The sequence below is a fragment of the Myotis lucifugus genome, unplaced genomic scaffold, assembly GCF_000147115.1.
Source record: "Myotis lucifugus unplaced genomic scaffold, Myoluc2.0 scaffold_185, whole genome shotgun sequence".
NCBI lineage: Eukaryota > Metazoa > Chordata > Mammalia > Chiroptera > Vespertilionidae > Myotis > Myotis lucifugus.
This window is the reverse complement of record NW_005871233.1, coordinates 2,056,532-2,076,486: the sequence shown is the minus strand read 5'-3', so window position 1 is coordinate 2,076,486 and position 19,955 is coordinate 2,056,532. Positions and strand designations below refer to the sequence as shown.

General features: G+C 49.5%; 1 protein-coding gene and 1 non-coding gene across 4 annotated transcripts in view; one reads left to right on the top strand and one right to left on the bottom strand.

Moving 5' to 3' along the window:
• Positions 1-3: 3 nt before the first annotated feature.
• Positions 4-19,955, bottom strand: part of SAMD4B (sterile alpha motif domain containing 4B) — a 41,038-nt gene continuing 21,086 nt past the window's right edge. Inside the window, exons 3-13 of one of the 3 annotated variants that reach the window (XM_006096702.3) lie at positions 14,866-15,336; positions 8,729-8,968; positions 8,307-8,416; positions 8,065-8,151; positions 6,978-7,323; positions 6,218-6,303; positions 5,689-5,807; positions 4,924-5,122; positions 4,612-4,735; positions 2,422-2,505; positions 17-2,209 (exon numbers count right to left, since the gene is read on the bottom strand). In XM_006096702.3, coding sequence (XP_006096764.1) covers positions 2,181-2,209; positions 2,422-2,505; positions 4,612-4,735; positions 4,924-5,122; positions 5,689-5,807; positions 6,218-6,303; positions 6,978-7,323; positions 8,065-8,151; positions 8,307-8,416; positions 8,729-8,968; positions 14,866-15,336 — 1,895 coding nt within the window. In that variant the 3' untranslated portion in view covers positions 17-2,180. Of the gene's footprint in view, positions 2,210-2,421; positions 2,506-4,611; positions 4,736-4,923; positions 5,123-5,688; positions 5,808-6,217; positions 6,304-6,977; positions 7,324-8,064; positions 8,152-8,306; positions 8,417-8,728; positions 8,969-14,865; positions 15,337-19,955 lie in introns of all 3 variants that reach the window. The other 2 variants (XM_014462622.2, XM_006096703.3) reach the window with 2 other exon arrangements.
• LOC111827561 lies at positions 4,330-4,435 on the top strand. Its single transcript, XR_002831186.1, has one exon. It is a non-coding gene; the product is annotated as a U6 spliceosomal RNA (small nuclear RNA).

The window sequence follows — 19,955 nt, the reverse complement described above, 5'->3', positions numbered from 1 at the left end:
TCCTTTTTTTGTTATGTTGTTTCTTTTTTTTTTTTTTTTTCCAAAATAAGCCCAGACCATTAAACAAGTGAAACGCCAACAAATAAATCTCCAACAGCGAGAAAAACTGTACAGTTACTCAAAGCTGATTCTGCCAGTGGGGCTGGGGATAGAAGGGAGGGTGAAATCATGGCGGGGGCGGGGGAGTGTCTGGGGGCTGGGGAGGGGCTGGAGCTGGAGAGGGTCAGGGTCCTGCCCATCAGAGTGAGGCCGCCAGCGTCCTGCACACTCTGGTCAGGTTGGGGGAGGGAGGCAGCATTGCCTCCCATTGTGTGTGTGTGTTGGGGGGGAGGGTGTCCCTCACTACCTCCCAGTGCCAGGCAGAGCCAGCTCACCCTGATGAATAATGAACAAGATGGGACTGGCTGGGAGGAGGTGAGGGTCCTGTAAGAGGGACACCCTGCAGATTCCAAACGAGGTGGCCCCTGTCCATCCCACTTCCCTGGGCTAGTGGGAGGGGAATTGGGGAAGCCCTGGGAGTTTGAGGGGAATGAGCAAAGGCACAGAAACATGGAGGGGCCGGGGTGGGGGACTTGCATAGGTTGATGAGTGTGCAAGAGGTACATAAATAAACCTGACACCCCACCCAGCCCGGCACTGGGAGAGGAGGTAGGGACCTGGAGCAGGTCCCCAGGGCTACACCCCCTCTCCCCCAGGCTTTTTCCCTCTCCCTGGGCTCAGAGTTGAGGGAGGTCGAGACCTGGAGGGCAGGGGCAAAAGTAGGGGAATGGGGTGAGAGTGCTGGGAGGGTGGTGGTTTTAAAATTTTTTTGGTTTTTTGTTTTTTCCCAACATCTTTAATAACATACACAATGGTTACCAGCCATATTCATAACAAAAGTTATTCATAAAATGTATCTAAAAATAACATTTTTTCCCTTTCGGTGTGAAAAGCTTGAGAATGTCCCAGTGTGTATGGGAGGGTTGAGGGGGGAGGGAGTTGGAATAGGGGACCCTGGCTTCCCCCACAACCTGAACCCTCAAATCCCCTCCCTCCACCTGGGCCCCAGCACAACCCAGCAGTAGGAACAGGGACCAGAGGCTCTGTATGACTCCAGGGCTGGGGGAATCTCTGGGTTATGATATAGTGTTCCACTTAATGAGGTCATGACATAATGGGGAGTGGGGGAAGGATGAGAGAAAGGGGGTGGGGAAAGAAACCAAAACCAAACAATCCCCTTTCCCTTATTCCTTACCCCCAAGTCTTTCAGCAACCAGACCTGGGAGTGAAGAGTATGTTGATGGGGGAAGGGGATGTTAAGGCAACAGACTTCCTGACCTCATTGGCTGTCCTGGCTCCCCACCTTCAACTTATGCATCTGGGGAGCCAAGGCTGGGGGGAAGTGGGGAAGAGCTAGGGGGTCTGGAGGAGGGGGCTCTGCCCCTCTCCCCTCATAAAATTCAGGTTCCCCCTGCCACTTTCTTGGCTCAGAAAGAGGCCTGGGGATTCTAAAAATGAGAGGGAATGATCAGAGAAAAACCGTTAAGAACTATATAAATATGTATCTTAAATAGGCCTAAGAAATTAATTGTAGAGAACCTCTGATAAACAGGGCAAAAGGAGGTGAGTGAGAAGAGGATGGCTCCTGTCCTCGGGGAATGATGGAAATTGGGAAGGAGAAGAAGGTGGCGAGGAGAAAGCTTCCTCTCCTCACCTACCTTCTCCTTAGCGCCTCTCAAAATAATATTCAGGAGAGCAGGTTATCTACCCAGCTTGTCTCTCCCCAAATGTCTGATGGTTCTGAGCAGGCCCCATAAGATAGTGGGTCAGTGAGTCTCAGGGGATTAGGGAGCTGCTCCCTCAGGAGGGGCAGGTGAACATTTTGGAGGAAGCAGGGGTGGGATCGGGCCAGATGAGCTATAAGGAAGGAAAGGGGGGCAGGCAGGCTGGCCAAGTTCCTGCCCCCTTTATTCTGGCTGCCCCCTACTTCCCTGGGCCTCGGCAGAGATCCCTCAATGGGCCCGAGAGTGAGCAAGGCAGGTGCCAATGTTAAACAAAAGTTAAAAGGATGAGAGAGTAGAAAAATATTAGAATGTATAGCTGAGCCAGCCCACCCTCTCGCTGTCGCAGAGAAGCCCGTTGGGGGTTGGCCCCCGCCCGCCGCCCAGGGAGCCTATGGGTGCGCTGGGCTGTGGGTCCCGTCAGATGGTGGAGGTTTTGTCTGTCCCATCTGTGGTAAGAAAGGGAGGAAGGGAGGAAGATCAGGAGCTGGTGGGAGGCTTGAGAAAAGATGCTTCAGGTAGCCTGCCATCCCAGTCAGGTCCTCCCTGAAGTACAGCCTCCCCGAGGGCCCCCTCAAGGATGACTATGAGTTGCTCGGTTCAGAGGTGGAGACGCTGCTGGGTAGGTGGGAGCTGGGTCAGGGAAAGAGGAAATGCTCACCACCCAAGGCGTGTTCTGTCATGCTCAGACACAGAGACTCCAGAGTGGGGTTGATCTCCAGGTCAGGCCCAGGGACCGGACAGTCTGTATGGGACAGAGGAGAATGAAGGTGGTAAGGACTGGACTTAGGTGGAGAGTAAAGCTGGGAAGACAAAGGACAGGATAGGCTGGCATTGGGGAGAGGCTGGGAGAGACAAGGGGGAAAAGGAGGGAGAGAGAGAGAGACAGAGAAACAGCACATGAGACAGGCACACACTCGGATGGAAGGTGTAACTAGGCAGAGGTGAAGGACAGAGACAGGCCTGGGTGTATCACAAAGCAGGTAGAGCCCTAACCGGTTTGGCTCAGTGGATAGAGCGTCAGCCTGTGGACTCAAGGGTTCCAGGTTCGATTCTGGTCAAGGGCATGTACCTTGGTTGCGGGCATATCCCCAGTAGGGGGTGTGCAGGAGGCAGCTGATCAATGTTTCTCTCTCATCGATGTTTCTAACTCTCTATCCATCTCCCTTCCTCTCTGTAAAAAATCAATTAAAAAAAAAAAAAAAGGTAGAGATGGCAAGGGCACAGGCTTGGCCAACAAATAGAAAGCTTGACCTGTAGACAGAGTAATGTGAAGCTGAGGTCTACACAGCCTGTGACTATTTTGGACACATACTATACGGTGTCTTCTTGGGCATAGTCTGGGTATCTGCTGTGGGTGCTGGGCAGCCACTGTGTTCCCTGACTGATGACCTGCTCTATACTTCATTTAGAAGCTTAATTAGAACTCTTCCCATTCTTTCTTGGACTTTCTCCTCTGGGATGGATTCAATCCGGGCAGGCCACGCAGATGGGGCAAACCAGGGCAGCAGCCACGGGGCTTATCCTCAAACCACCTCTCAAAAGGGCTTCCTCTTCTGGAGTCTGAGACCCACCCCACACTGCTTAAAACCCTTCCTGGCTCCTTACATCTGAGCTTTTTACCTGGGTTTAAGAGACCCTGCTCCCACCTCCAGCTTCACCTTTCATCATGTCTCCTCTGAACCCTGAACTCAGGCCATGTCAGACCACCTAATTGTCTTCCCTTTTGACCTTGGGCAAGTTACCTATTTGTGTCTCAGATTTGTGACTGATCAGATAGGAATGAAATCAGTGCCCTCACTTGCAGTTGGGAGGGTTTGATTAAACAGTGCAGTAAAACTGTCTGACAAAAGCCCGGCACATAGCATACCAGTAAAAAGAATTGTTCTTTTTTGTTGTTGTTGTTCCTGCAGTTCATCATCTTGTAACATCATTTACAGGTGCTAGGCCCTGTGCAAGGATGAACACAACTAATAGGGCCTCTTACCTTCAACAGATGGCAGTCCACATTATCTTATAAATTAAGAATACCTACTGATTTGGCAGTTTATGACAACAAGAGTTTAGGGTCACCTGCATATCTAAGGTTTCTCCAGCAGCCATTCCAGAGTAGCCTTATCTGCCTCAGCAGCCTTGGTGCCCAGCAACGGGCTTGGCACAGGAGGAGTATCCTCACTGGTTGAGCAAGGTAGGGCTAACACTTCTCTCCCCTTCTGTCCTCTTCACCCTCATTCTGATCTATCTCTGGGCTGGTCTGTGAGCACAGGAAAAACAGTCCCTCCAACTCAAACACCCTTTAGGTGTTTGATCCAAGAAAAATCTGTTCCAAGAGCTAAATGGTTCCAGCCTGGTCACCTGGCTTCTGAAAGAATGCCAGATTGATAGACACCTCCAAAAAACCCTCATTGCTTTGACTCTCATCCCCTCAACCCCTTTCAAACTGAGTACTTAATGATCCTCTAAAAAGACGGTGACAGAGACCGACATGGATACCAAAATTATGACAGGGAGAGATGTGGACATGCGGGAGTAGAAGTAAGGGGTGAGAGACGAAAGAGAAAGGAAGGCAGTGCTCGCTTTGGCAGCACATGTAATAAAATTGGAATGATACAGAGAAGATTAGTATGGCCCCTGCACAAGATGAAATGCATATTTAAAACCAAGAGAGAAAGGAAGAAAAGATCTGAGAGAGAAAATTGAAATGGGGGTGGGGAAGAGTACAAGAAAACCCACGATGAGAGGAGGTTGGAAGGATGGGGAGAGGTGCTCGAGTGTAAAAGAAATAGGAGAGAAGATAAAGGCCAGCTAAGGGTGTTGTGGAGGCAGAATCCCAAGGGCTAGGGCACTTTACCTGGAGGGAACATGAGAATGGCCTGCGGCGAGGAGTGGACTGGGAGCGAGTGCGTGCGCTGCACAGAGCTACGGCTCTGGCTGGGCATGCTGTTGCTGCCTCCAGGGTTGGCAAACCATAAGTTCTGAAAAGGGCATGGGAAGAGAAAAAGTGGGTGAGTGGTCGAGACCCAGGCCCAGGAGTAATGGAACTGGCAAAGGAGCCCCTCCCCTCTAATCCAAGCCCAGATCAAAGATACGGACACACACATCCCAGGCACCAACACCCACCTCAACCCCAGAAGCACCAGGCCCTCTATATCTAGCCGCTCACCTGTCGGCCTTGGCCCCCAAGGTTGGGGCTGGTGAGGGCATGTCTGGGGGAAATGCCCCCAATGCCCGAGGGGCTTAGAAGGCCCATTCTGCCGGGTGGAAGGGCCCGGGGAGGCATTGGGAACTGCCGCTGGGTCCGCCGGGCCACCCCCATCCCCACAGAGCCAGCTATGGGGAGTGAGTTGGAGCCAAACGCCCAGCTGTGAGAGAGCAGAAGGCAGGGTGTCAGTTTAGGTGGATGGGGCCCATCTCTCCACCCCTCCTCGCATCCCTGTACAATACCAATGGGTAGGACACAGCACAGACCTGCTCTGAGCAAAGATTCCCTGTCCAAGTTCCTGCACCACACATTCTGTCTCCTCCTGCCCAAGGGGTTCCCCCAAGATAGAGACAGGAAATGTCCCTCATCTCCAAGCAAAGCAGTTCTCCTAACTTCAATACGCATGTGTGATATTCCTGTTATTTGTTTGGGAGTGAGAAGGGACTTCAGAGCCCTCTGCACACAAGGTGAAGAGAACAGGGACAGGCAAGGGGTCTGCTATCAGGACATGATCTGGTTTTGCCTGCCTAGTACCCTATTTTAGCAATAAGAACATCCTGATTTTTTTCTGGAAAAGTCTTCACTGGGTGATGTGTGTAAGTCACCCAGTGACTGATTGAGTCCCATTGGATTCCCAGCCCAGAATGAAATCACCCCTCTAAGCACTAGCTGTCAATCAGCAAGGGCCTAGGGAGGGACGGCCTGCATACCCGGCTGCCTGCCTACCCTTTCTGCTGCCGGTAGTTCTGCATCTCTAGTGCGGCTTTGCGCGGGAAGGTTCGGAGGAGCTTCAGCACTTGCTGTTTCCAGGACAGCAACCGTTTCTTCTGCGTCTCCGTGAAAGCCTAGATACAATTAGGGAAGTTAAGCGGGGAGGGGGTGTTTCTTTCAGATCTGCCTTCTGTCCATTTGCTCAAATATTTATCTACTGCCTGCTCTGTGCCAGGCAATGCTGGGACGCAGAGGTTACCCGTGCACATGAAGCTTACAGTGTAGCTGGGGAGATGAGTGATGAGTGCTGTGAGGGAGAAACACAGAAGGCACAAGAAACTTATCTAGTATGAGGGGCCAGTGAAGGTGTCCCTGAGGTACAAACATTTGAACTGGGAGCTGAGGGGCCAGTAGGTGGTGAGATGAGGGCTGGAGAAGTTGGCAGGAGCCAGCCAGGTAGCGCCCATTGGCCACATAAGGAATGTTGGCTCTGAGAGTGACGGGGTCACCTTGCTCTTCTTGGGAGCTCAAGGGAAGGACTCACCTCATGAGTCAGGCACTTTTCGATGAGCTGGAGGTAACTGGTGATGTTCTCCTCATCTGGTCGAGACACCAGCAGCTGGGTGCACACTGGGGACATAGGAAAGGGTAGGAAGTTAACCCCCAGCATGCCTTCTGCCACAGAAAGAGAGACAAGAAACTCAGGCTGGATGAGTACTAGTTATGTGCCAAGCATGATACCTGGCTTATGAAGATACATAAAGCACCCAGCATAGTGCCTGGCATAAGGCAGATATGAGATCAATGATACCGTTTTTCCTTTTAACTCTTATAAGAATCTCATCAATCGGCATTTTTAGCATAAGGAACCTTGAGGCTCAGAGAGGCTGAGTGTGTCCCAGGTCACACAGATAAAGGGATCTAGACCCAAGTGTAAAGTATGCCGTCATGCTGCCCTTTGAGAGCTTTATCATATTCATCTGTGGATTTCAGTCACCTCTGAGAGAACCAACAATTCTCCTTATCTGTTCACTCTGTACTGTATGTGGTTTCCACTGACATACTGTTCTCTTCTTCTCAGGCTGGAGATGCTTTGAGTGTGAGCATTGTCTCCCACCAGCCAGGACACACTAGAGGGCAGGGGCCTTGCCACCTCAGTCTCAAGTCACTCTCTATGGTGTTCTAGTCCCCAGGGTTCTTTAAAAAGTTCTGCTTCTACTATTTAACTTGAATTTGGCTCCTAATGCCTAGGTTCACTTGGCTCTCTGTCCCAGAACTTTTTGCTGGGTCCTGGGTGGTCTCACCTTTGCCCATCACCCGTGTAAACTGGCTGGGAATGTCTCCGTCAGCAACGGGAGCTGGGGCTGGCTCGCTGCCATCAGTGGGAACTGGAGCTGGTGGAGGGGGGTAGCTCTCTGCAGCTGGAGGATCCTTGGCCTCAGTGCCCTTGTCTGTGCTGGGATGAGCCAGGGGAGACTCAGCACCTGGCAGCAGTGGCTCCCCCTGGCCTGCATCCCTGGCAGTCGAGGTGGAGGTGGTGGGGGTGGGGGCCACAGTGGCCTGGAGAACACTGTAGGCCTTGATCGGGGTGACGATGACCTGCTGCAGCTCCTGCAGAGCGTTTCGCAGGTTTCCTCCTTCCAGCACGTCCTGCATGGGAGGGCATGGCTGGGGTCACATGCCTACCCCACATTTATGTAGAAGGACTACACAAATGCGGTCAGACAGGGCTTGGAGAGTGCCTGGCAGGAACCTGGGTTCCAGCACATAGAGAAGGAAGGTAAAGGTACCACAAGTCCACATATATATGTACACATTTGTATACACATTCCCTCTTCCCCCTTCAAGGTGGAGTCCCAGGGAGCTCAGGAGAAGGTGGTCTAATCCTGGGGCCTTCGGGTCCCACCAAAGGTGGAACCAGATTCAGATGTAGAAATCTGGACTATGAACTGAGGGGGTAAAACCAGAAGGCAAGTGGCAAGGAAGGGGTAAAAGGAATGCAATTGGACAGATACGGAAGGAGTAGATGGGAAACAAACCAAATGGAGAGATCATGCACCCAGGGAGATGCTCTGCTCTACCAGAAAGACCAGTCAGAAATGGGAGTGAAAGAGGAGAGAAGAGGTTGTCAACAGACAGTCTGGGGACACACACCAGGACAGACAGGGAGGGAGCCCAGGACAGAGGTATCAAGTGAGCCCTGTCCTCCAACTTATACTTGGTCCCCAGAGTCTGGCTCCCTAAGGCTGAGGCCACTGCAGATCAGACCCGAGGGCTGGGGAGGTCCTGAGGAGAGGCCACATGGGTAGCAAGGATGCCCCAGAGCCTTCAGTCTATTGGTAGCCCTGGGCAGCCAACTAACCGTGGAAATGGGGAATACCAGGTCCTCACCTTCTCCAGGGACTTGAGGACGCTCTGCCTCTCACGCAGCTTCTGGATGCTCAGGGCTATCTTGTGGCGGGCACCTTTGGTGACATTCTGTGGTAGGGCAGAAGGGGACAGGAGGCTGGAAATAGCAGGTCAAGGTACTTAGGGTGCCCCAACAAAGCTCAAAGAGCTGGAGGAGGCTCAGGTCACAAGGATAGTGTCAAAATAGTACCCTAACTCTAACCTGATGGTCCCCTGAGCTTTACCTGAGACTCCAGATGCTGTTCAGTCAGTGTCATCATCTCCTCGTAGCTCATCTGTGAGAAAAGGGCTGCGTATTTGTGCAAGCGGAGGCTCTTGAGCCATGAGGGCACATCTGTTGGAAAAGGAGGGAGGGCATAAGGTCAGGAGTCTGTTCTATCAGTTACCTCTGTGTCCTGGCTTTCTTATCAGACTGTGGTGTCTGAGGGCAGGGGCATCAGACCAGGGTTTGTGGTGGTCTCTCAGATCAGTCTGAACCCAAAGGACAGGGACTTCTACTCCCCTCGGACTTCTCCCTTCCCTGGAAGGGAGGGGAAGTTGAAGGTTGGGGGGATAGGATAGGCAGGGTGGCAGCTACAAGCTCCTTTCTGTCCATTAAGCTCTGCAGAAACCTTTGGAGGGTCCTAGCACTGCCCTCCCGTTATACCTTTCATGCCACTGCCATCCTCCTGGAAAGTGTTCCGGCTGGAGCCCTGCTCCTCCGTCTGCTCACTGCCAGAGGAGGCCACGCTGCTCTGGGGCGAGAGGGGTGCGTGGTCGGGCGTGGTGAAAGCAGCTCGGGCCCCGAGCTCCTCTGGACTCGGCCACTCACCAGGGGCCTGGGGGCTCGTGGGAATGAGCGACATGGAGCGCTTCAGCGGGCTGGGGTGGATTTGGCAGGGGAGACCTGGCCAGAAAGGAAGAGAGGCAAAAGGTCAGGCTTGGGGATCTGACCACAGTAGACCATGCCACCCTAGTCAGTGCCATGGATGGCGGCTCAGCCCCAGACTCCAACAAGGAGAAGGGGCCCTGGCATCTGCGGGGAACCACCTACCAGATACTGCTCATTCCCTCACCCTTCATACTTAACCCATCAGCAAGCTATGAGCTACTTCTTTGAACTCCACTTCCTCTGTTGGCACCCTGGTCTGAGTCAATGGCATCCATAACTGGAATTACTGCCACAGCCTCCTCACTGGTTTCTTTCCTTTTTTTTTTTTTTTTTTAATATATTTCTTTACTGATTTCAGAGGGGATGGGAGAGGGAGATAAAACATCAATGATGAGAGAGAATCATTGATCGGCTGCCTCCTGCATGATCCCTACTGAGGATCAAGCCCACAACCCGGGCATGTGCCTTTGGCCAGAATCAAACCCAGGACCCTTCAGTCTGCAGGCCAATGCTCTAGCCACTGAGCCAAACCGGCTAGAGCATCCTCACTGGTTTGTTGTCTCCTATTCATCTCATAGCAGCACAATGGTCCTTCTAAAAATGCAATCTGACAAAGTTAGTCCCTGCTCAAATCCCACCAATGGCTTCCCTTCATGCTGAAAATAGAATTTAAACTCTTCCACACACACCACTACAAGGCCTTTCTCATCTCTGACCTCTTATCTTCCACTCACCCTTTGGATCAAGTCTAAAAGCCTTTGCCCCCCTACCCCCATTTGTTCCTAAAACATTCAAGCTTATTCCAGCCTCAATACTTTTGCACTTGCTCTTCTTCCTGTCTCCCTCAGGTCTCATCTTGGCAAGTGTCATCTTTTTTTTTTTATTTTTTTATTAATATATTTTTATTGATTTTTTTACAGAGAGGAAGGGAGAGGGATAGAGAGTTAGAAACATAGATGAGAGAGAAACATCGACCAGCTGCCTCCTGCACACCTCCTACTGGGGATGTGCCCGCAACCAAGGTACATGCCCTTGACCGGAATCGAACCTGGGACCTTTCAGTCCGCAGGCCGATGCTCTATCCACTGAGCCAAACCGGTTTGGCAAGTGTCATCTCTTCTAAGGCCTTCTCTGAACCCTCAATATGAAGTAGTTGTCCCTACCAATTCTGGTTACCATATCATATTACTCTGTCTTATCTTTCTTACACTACCTATCACAACCTGAAATGATCTTATCTAGTTATTTGTTTACTTGCTTATTAACTATATGCCCCTGATGCAATAACCTGTGATAGCAGGGATCTATCCTGTCCTAGATAGCACTGCATACTCAGTAATTACAGTGGGGCCTAAAGCAGAGGAGTTTCTTCAGAAGTACTTGTAAAGTAAATGAATGAAGTACATAAACTATGCGCTCAACAGCCATATCCTTGGGCTTCCCCAGCTCCCACAGATTTTTCTTAGACTATGCCCAAATCAGGGTGAATCCAGGCCATCTTCCACAGATGTTGCAAACCCTCCATTCATCCATTCCATTTTTGAAGTAGGAAGAAGAATCCAACTTGACTTTTTACCATTCTCAGGATAGGGTATATTCCCACAGCTCCCAGACCTTTACACATGCTATCCCCTTTGTCTAGCTCACCACTCATCCACCCTTATTTGCCAGCCACTTCAGCCTTCGCTCCTCCCTCTGAATTCCTTTTTCTGGGAGTCCTTCCTCTGTATTCCTCCCCCAACCCCCAAATATATATATATTTTTTATTGATTTCAGAGAAAGAGATAGAAACATCAAGGAGAGAGAATCAGTGACCTGGCTGCCTCCTGCATGCTACCCACTAGGGATCAAGCCCGAAATCTGGGCATGTGCCCCGACTGGGAATCGAACTGTGACCTCCTGGTTCATAGGTTGAGGCTCAACCACTGAGACCCATTGGCCGGGCCCTCTGTATTCTCTGGGCCCCTGAGCTGCTGCTGCCTCAAGCCCTGCACTTACTGCCCACTTCACTAGCCTGCCTCTCTCACACTGGACTCTGGGCTCGTATAGGATGGCAACCTTTTCTGCACCCCCAGGATCAGGAGTAAGGGCACAATATACAGGAGTCTTCAAAGTTTCCTAAAGGCCAAAAGGGGGCACCCATGATCCTAAGGGTGCGAACATGGCCTCTGAGCTAGACACAGGGAATCTGGAGTATCCCAAATACAATTAAAAGGAAAGGAAACAAAGCCAAATGTCTCACCCTAGGTAGGTGAGAATATCAAAGCCCAGGGAACTGAAGCCCTTTGCCCCAGTTTCCAGAGTTGGGAGGCAAAGGCATAAGATGGAAAGGCTGGGATTCCTGCCAGCGCTCCACTGACACCAGTCCAGAAAGGAGGATCAGCCTGGTATAGGCCCCAAAGCACCTTCCCCCTCTGTGACAGTATCTATGCTCCTAGCCAGGACGTCACCTGAGGCAGAGGGCAGTGTACTTACCCACTCCCTAAGCCAGCTCTACCCCTGCCCATAACCTCTAAGGTCCTCTGCTCAGGGTTCCTTCTGAACTCCCAGAAGAAAACGGCACGTGTTGGGCCCTGAGGGACTGGGGAACCCTCAATACCGGCTATTTTACACCTGTTTTGATCCCTTTGGCCTCTTCCTTCCTCCCTTCTTAGCCAAGGAGGCAGGGAAGACTGAGAGGGCAGGAAACTATCCTGATTGGAATGATTGTGCAGTTTCTTTTTCTTTTTTAAAATATATATACTTTTATTGATTTCAGAGAGAGGAAGGGAGAGGGAGAGAGAGGTAGAAACATCAATGATGAGAATCATTGGTCAGCTGCCTCCTGCAAGCCCCTCACTGGGGATGGAGCCTGCAACCCAGGCATGTGCCCTTGACCGGAATTGAACCCAGGACCCTTAAGTCCACAGGCCGATGCTCTATCCACTGAGCCAAACTGGCTAGGGCGATTGTGCAGTTTCTGAGCAGCCCTGCATGGCCCTACAATAGAGTGGAGGCTGACCACAGCATGAAAACTGAAAACTATAAAAACAGGAATGCTGGCCAGAGTTCCAGGGCCTCTCTCTCTCCAAGAAACCTGGTTTGTCCTTGGCAGCACCCCAAACCTATTGTGCCTTCCCTTACAGGCCAATCCTTGCTTCCCACTCAAAAAGATTTAAATGGTTTCCTGCAACTGCTTGAAATTGAAAAGTTTCAGCCTATCCTTCACACCTGCCCCCCCCCCCCCCCGCCCCCGGCGCCATGTGGCCCTAACATGCTGAGATTTGGGAGTCAAGACAGACCTGAGTTTAATCCTGGCTTGGCCACCTATTAACTGCATGATCCCAGGTAAGTCACTTCATTTGCCCCCCACCTCCATTTCTCTATGAAGTCCTTGGCACAGGGGCAGGCACATGGTAAACATGAATGTTTGCTGCCATTACTCATTTAAATCCTTACACCTCTCAAGTCCTGCCAGACCTGTCTTCATACTGTCTCCTCCAATCTGCCACCCCCATACCTTCAAATCATGCTGTGCTCTTTATTTGGAATGCCCAATTCCTTTCTCTCTTCTGGTTCAAACCCCCATCCAATATTGTTCCAGCTTGGTCCTGCAGTACCTGCAGTCCCCATCATGGGGAGAAGAAATGTATGGGCACCCTCCTCTTAATGAGGTATGAGTATCTTCGGGAGATCACTTTTAGGTGGAGCCATTGTAGCACAGTAGTTAAGAGTATGACTTAATTACTCAGTTTGGCTCAGTGGATAGAGCGTCAGCCTGCGGACTCAAGGGTCCCAGGTTCGATTCCGGTCAAGGGCATGTACCTTGGTTGCGGGCACATCCCCAGTAGGGGGTGTGCAGGAGGCAGCTGATCGATGTTTCTCTCTCATCAATGTTTCTAACTCTCTATCCCTCTTCCTTCCTCTCTGTAAAAAATCAATTAAAAAAAAAAAAGAGTATGAGCTATGGTCCTAGCTGGTTTGGCTTAGTGGATAGAGCGTTGGCCTGTGGATCGAAGGGTCCCGGGTTCGATTCTGGTCAAGGGCACATGCCCAGGCTGTGGGCTCGATCCCCAGTGGGAGGCGTGCAGGAGGCAGCCAATCAATGATTCTCTCTCATCATTGATGTTTCTATCTCTCTCTCCCTTCCATTAAAAAAAAAAAAAAAAGTATGAGCTATGGAGCTAGTCTGCTTAGACTTAAATTTTGGCTACACCATGGCTGGTTTGGCTCAGTGGATGGAGCATCAGCCTTCGGACTGCAGGGTCAGAGGTTCGATTCTGGTCAAGGGCATGTATCTTGGTTGCAGGCTCCATTTGGGCCCTGGTCCGGGCCTGTGCAGAGAGGACCAATTGATATGTCTCTCTCACATGGATGTTTCTCTTTCTGTCTCTCCCTCTCCTTTCCACTCTCTGAAAATCAATGGGGAATATCCTTAGGTAAGGATTAACAACTACAACAACAAAATAATAATAAATTCTCGCTACACCACCTTGGACAAATGACTTTTCTGTGACAACTAATGAATGCATAGGTATAAAGTTCTCAGAACAGCTCTTGGCAAAGACTAAACACTTAATATATTTTAACTAGAATTATCATTAATATATCCTCCCAACCTGGACCCAGAAATTGTCATGCTCTGAGACTGGAAAACACCTTGGTTTGCTATATTTCCTAGAAATGCCCCCTATCCCTCTATCTTCCCTGATTCTCACTAGCACCTGGGAGGGAGGAGGGAGGCTACCAGAACATACATATTTAACTGGAGAAGAAAGAGGCTCAGGGGGTAACTGTTGTGTGCTAGGTGCCATACAGCTGGGCACCAGAGACCCAGGGTTCACCCCATCCACTGGCACGAATGACATGTCACTGCCACTCTTTCCTGGCCTGCTTTAACCAATGCCCCCCACAATGAGGATCTTAGAAACCTCTTGCTTTGAGTCAGGTCATGTTACTTTACCAATCCTTAAAAATATCACTCTCTTATCCTGTTCATTTCAACTAACATTTCAAAAACTCATTGTAATACCAGCTCCTCCTGCTCACCCCAGCCTTCAGGGTGCTTAATAAGAGAGCCCTTTCAAAACCACTTAGTTGGAGGCCAGTGCAATGATCAGAGGCAGGCTCAGGTGGAAGAATCCCTGGATCTGAACCTTGGCCAGGTCCACCACTTGTTCTATGTGTGAACTTGAAAACATGATTTTACCTCCTGGGTCTCAGTGTTCTCATCTGTAGAATGGTGATAATAATATGGTTGTAATGAGGGTGAAATGAGATCATGTGTGAAAAGTATTAAGTATAGTCGATGCTCAACAATGTTACTTACTATTACTAATGCACAGCAGCATGAGTTACAGCTTAAATGAACAGGCTTGGAAACATTTCATAGACACAACGCATTAATCTGAGGCCAGATACAAAAATCCAGAATGTCTGAGCTAGAAGGGACCTCAGATTATGTCATTAATTTAATGCCTTCAGAGGCCAGGCAGGTATCAGATATCACCAAAGAAGGATAGTGGTGGAGGCAGAGGCTGACTGGGGCACATGTGTAGGGTGTAAAAGGGATGACCAATGTTAAATTCCATCTTACTGTTGCCACCAGAAATACAGGCCTTGAGCTGCCAGATCTTTTGACTTTTCAAGAGAAGCTAAAATGTGGATTTTTAGGGAAAAATTCGATTTCTTATATTACCAAATTTATTTAAAAACACAACAAATAAAATCAAAGTTGAGTCTGGGCTCAACAAAACATATCTGTAGGTCAGACATAGCTCTGGGAATGCCAGTTCACCACCTCTGCACTCCCTCATAAGGTGAGGCCCAGAGAGGTTATGTGACTTTCCCAGGGCCACAGAGCAAGTAAAGAGATAGCCCAGTCTGTCCCTTTTCAAGTAGGCATGACCTCCTGGGACTCACTACCCCATCACCTGCATTTGCGTTGCTCCCAATACTGTTGATGACTGGCGGCACAGAGCTGGGTGAGTGGAAGGGAACGTGTCCATTTTCCCGGGGTGGCTTGTCCTGCCAGCCTGACCCTGCCTCCCTAGGGCCCAGCTCTGCAGGCCCCCCCCACTCATCTGAGCCCTGGCGAGAGTGGTAAGTGGGCTCGGGCCGGGTGCGGAAGCCACTAGCCAGCCGCTCTTCCAGGTGGCTCAGCCAGAGGGCCAGTGAGTTGCGGTCCTCCAGTGTGGTGGCCGGGTGGATGAGGGCATAAGAGAGCAGCTGGCGGCTCTCCTCGATGAAGGCATTGCTCTCGATCGAGTAGGCCAGCACTTTCTGTAGCAGCCTCATGTACTCCGACTTGGCCTCCGTGTTGCGTGGCTGAAGCAGGGGCAGATGGGACAGCAGGAGAGACACTACCTTCTCTTTGGACTCCTGCTGCCACTGGCTGACGATGGCTGCAAAGGAGACGAGAGAATGTTAGGGGAGCCAAAGTGGCGAACTCCTATAAACCCAAGGAGAGGGACCTATAGCCTGCTCCCTCAGCTCCAATCTCTTCTCCCTTCTTTCATGAACCCAACCTTGATCCTTATATAGGTGAGATCAAACATATGCACCCTGCTTCCAGAGTAATTTTTCCTGGTTCCATCACTCCTACTCTCGAAAAACCTGCTGTAGCTCCCAAATTTGCTCAGAATTTGATATGAGCTCCCTATCTCCAAGGCCTACTCTTACTTTTTTGTTGTTGTTAATCTTCATCTGAGGATATTTTTCTACTGTTTTTAGAGAGCATGGAAGGAAGGGGGGAGAAACACAAAGAGAGAAACATCGATGTGAGAGGAACACATCAGTTGGTTGCCAATCAGATATGCCCTGACTGGGGTTGGAGATCGAACCTGCAATCCAGGAACGTGCCCTTGACCAGAATGGAATCCAGGACCCTTTAGTCCGTGGGTGGATGCTCTATCTACTGAGTCAAATTGGCTAAGGCTACTCTTCTTATTCTTTATCTGAGGGCCCCTACCCACTTTCCATATCAAAAAAGCCTCCTTCCTGATTAGGAGGACAGTGATCGCCTGGCCGATGTGGTTCAATGTTTGAGCTTCGACCCATGAAGCAAGACGTCATGGTTCCTGGTCAGGGCACATATGCCTGGGTTTCAGGCTTTATATCCAGTGGGCAGCGTGTAGGAGGCAGCTGATTGATGATTCTCTCTCATCACTGATGTTTCTATTTCTCTTTCTAAAATCAATAAAAAAACATTGCCCTAACCTGTTTGGCTCAGTGGATAGAGCGTCGGCCTGCGGACTGAAGGGTCCCAGGTTCGATTCTGGTCAAGGGCATGTACCTTGGTTGCAGGCACGTCCCCAGTAGGGGATGTGCAGGAGGCAGCTGATCAATGTTTCTCTCTCATCGATGTTTCTAACTCTCTATCCCTCTCCCTTCCTCTCTGTAAAAAATCAATAAAATATATTAAAAAAAATAAAAATAAAAAACATTAAAAAAAGAGAGAAGACAGTGATTAAAAGCTTGGAGTCTAGAATCATATAGTATAACCCCCCCAACTTACTAGCTAGACCTTGGGCATGTCACCTTAAACCTCACTAACACTGATTTCTTCACCTAAAAAATTTTGGAGACAATTACAGCACCCAATTCACAGTGTTGCTTTGAGACTCAATGAGTTAATAAAGAATGGAAAGTGGCCTGGGATACAGAACATCAATATATATAAAAGCCTAAGCAACCATCTGACTGGTTGCTATGATGTGCACTGACCACCAGGGGACAGATGCTCAATGCAGGAGCGGAAACCACAGGCATGGAAACATGGAACAACTGATGAATCTCAGAGGGAAGGGGCAAGTGGGGAAGGTGGGAAGAGATTAACCAAAGATCTTATATGCATACTAGAGGCCTAGTGCACAGATTCGTGCACTGGTGGGGTCCCTCGGCCTGGCCTGCACCCTCTCACAATGCAGGACCCCTTGGGGGATATTGGAGAGTTGTTTTCGGCCCAATCTCTGCAGGCCAGGCTGAGGGACTCCACTGGTGCATGAATCCATGCACCAGGCCTCTAGTAAAGGGTGTCCCAAAATTCACGCAAGAAGTAATTTTGATAGAAAACACAGGTTTATAATTAAAAATTGTAAATTTTTTATTGATTCATAAAGTATACAGTATAGGGTTATGTATGGAATAGCATATCGGGTAAATGGCCTCCACGGCACAAAAAACTGGATTATCATGTTGCGATAGCGAGCACCATTAACTGTTATTGCCTGAGCAGCCGCATTTCGGTCATGGAAAATTTCAACAAAAGAGTGCGTGTGTGCCAGCAAAGCCGTGGAGGCCATTTACCCGATATACTATTCCATACATAACCCTATACTGTATACTTTATGAATCAATAAAAAATTTACAATTTTTAATTATAAACCTGTGTTTTCTATCAAAATTACTTCTTGCGTGAATTTTGGGACACCTTTTATTTAATAAATGCTCATTGTTGTTTAGTCTCTGCCTCTACATTCCCCCCCTTCAACCTGTCCCATAAACCCAGATGAATTTATCTTCCTAAAGCACACCCATGTTCCTGACCAGGAGGTTACAATGGTAACCAGCACCAATAGACTAAAGTTCAAGAACTCCTAACCCTACATCACCATCATTTCCAGGACACTCCTTACCTCTTATCACTCCAGATAAAGACTTAACTCAGGATATCCCCATCTTCGCTGGGCCTTTCTCCAGGCCACATTCATCTAAGCTTCCACTCAAGCTAAGATTCAAGGATTTATCCTACAACAGTCTCTTTCCTCCTATCCAAATTCTATGTCTTTTATGACTGCCAAAACCTATCTTCCTCTGAGAAGTCTCTCCTGGCTACTCCATGCCATGGTGATGTTTCCTCCCAACCCCACAGTCTGAAGACCTGAGTCTGTCCTGTGGAGACGAGCCAGGTTTCCCCCCTTGACCCAGAAGAGAGCTCCCTAAGGATAAGGCCCCAGGCTGGTTATAAAAGGAGGCTTTGGGAGAACTGTTACAGGTCTATCTTCCTTGAAAACCCTGTTACCCAGCCCAGCAAGTGTAGCTCAATGGTTGAGCGTTGATCTATGGTCTCAGTTCGATTCCTGGTCAGGGCACATGCCCAGGTTGCAGGTTTAGTCCCTAGTGGGAAGTGTGCAAGAGGCAGCCCCATCAATGGTTCTCTCATCATTGATGTTTCTCTCTCTCTCTCTCCCTCTCCTTTCCTCTGAAAAAAACCTACAAACAAACAAAAAAACCCTGTTACCCCTTCCATGACTAGCTCAATAGAGTAGAGGATGGCGTGTAATGCTGACAGGGCAAAAAAAAAAAAAAGGTCCAAGAATACCAATACCTGAGTAAAGAGATAATGATCAAGGGCTGGGGCCAACTCTGCTAATTGAGCAATTGAGCTAATACCTGCAGCCAAGGCAACAATTTGCAAATATCTAACAAGGTTGTTCTGAGATGAGCTATTGGGCTACTGGTAAGGTCCTGGAAAGGGGCAAAGGAGGTGGCTCTAACCAACAGAGCTAGCACTCTAGTTAGGTGGGTCATGAAAAAGAAAAGGCAGCCCTGGCCGGTTGCTCAGTGGTTAGATTGTTGGCTGCAGACCAAAAGGTCAGAGGTTCAATTCCCGGTCAAGGGCATGTACCTCGGTTGCAGGCTTGATCCCTGGCCCCAATTGCAGTGCAAGCAGGAGGCAGCCAATCGATGTGTCTCTCTCACATCAATATCTCCCTTTCTCTCCCCTATCTCCCTCCCCTCCACTCCCTCTTTAAAAATAAATCAATGGAAAAAATATCCTTGGGTGAGGATAAAAAAAGAAAAGGTAGAGACATAGCTTAGGTCCCTTCTCTCCCACTTAATGACCATGAGACTCTGGGCAAATGTAATCACTTCACTGAGCTCTACTTTCTCTATCTGTAGAGTGGGGCTCAGAATCATTCCTACCTGGCATGGCTGCTATGAATTAAGTGAGACCATAGCACACAGTGAGTCCTTAGTAAACATTAGCTGTTATTTCTAGGATCAGTTATTATATCTTATCATGGTTCCTTCCCTTCAAATACCCAGTGGGCACAGCCAACTCCCAGCACAGGAAACAGACAGGCTGGGAATAAGCATGTATATAAGGAGAGCCCCAGAATTCTAGGCATCTGGATTTCAAGTGAGCCCTGCATCTGAAGTGTCTCAACACAACTTCCTTAGGGCTTAAGGTTCCAAGGACCTCAGGTCTCCTACACCTGGCCACTGGGAACTTTGCATAAAAACCCTTTGCACCTCTCTTTCTTTTAATGACCTGTTTGGAAATCTATGGCTTAGGAATTCACATAAACTTCTAATTCTGCCTAAGTTTGTAGCTCTGGGAAAATGACTCACACACACAACTCCCAACTCCTGGCCATATATAACTGCACATTTTCTTGGCCTGGGACTCTCTGCTCTAAGCTTCCTAGAGAACACCTGTTGAAGTGCCCATGGATTCATCCATTTATTCAGATTATCAATTCATGCTATGCCCATATTACTGACCAAAATAGAACATTAATACAGTAATCCCCCACCTTATCCATGGAGTTTCCAAGACCCCCAGTTGATACCTGAAACCACAGATAGTATGGAACCTTTATATACTATTTCCCCCCATACATATATAGTATGATAAAGTTTAATTTATAAATTAGACACGGTAAAAGATTAGCAACAATAATAACAGAAGAATTCTAACAGTACTAGAGGCCTGGTGCATAAAATTTCATGCACTAGAAGGGGGTCCCCCCCTCAGCCCGGCCTGCCCCCTCTCACAGTCCGGGAGCCTCAGGGGTGGGAGGCAACCCGGTGATCAGGGGAAGGCGACACCCCATCACACCTCTGCTGCTGCCGCTCGGGCAGCACAAGCCTCGGGCCAGCCCTGGGCGGCTGGGCAGTCGCCATCCGAGGCTTGCCTGCGCCTCGGGGCGGCCCTGAGTGGCTGGGGGGCTGAGGGAACTGGGGGACTCCAGAGGTAGGTGCGCGGAGTGGCTGCACCTGCCTGGGGGCGGGCCTA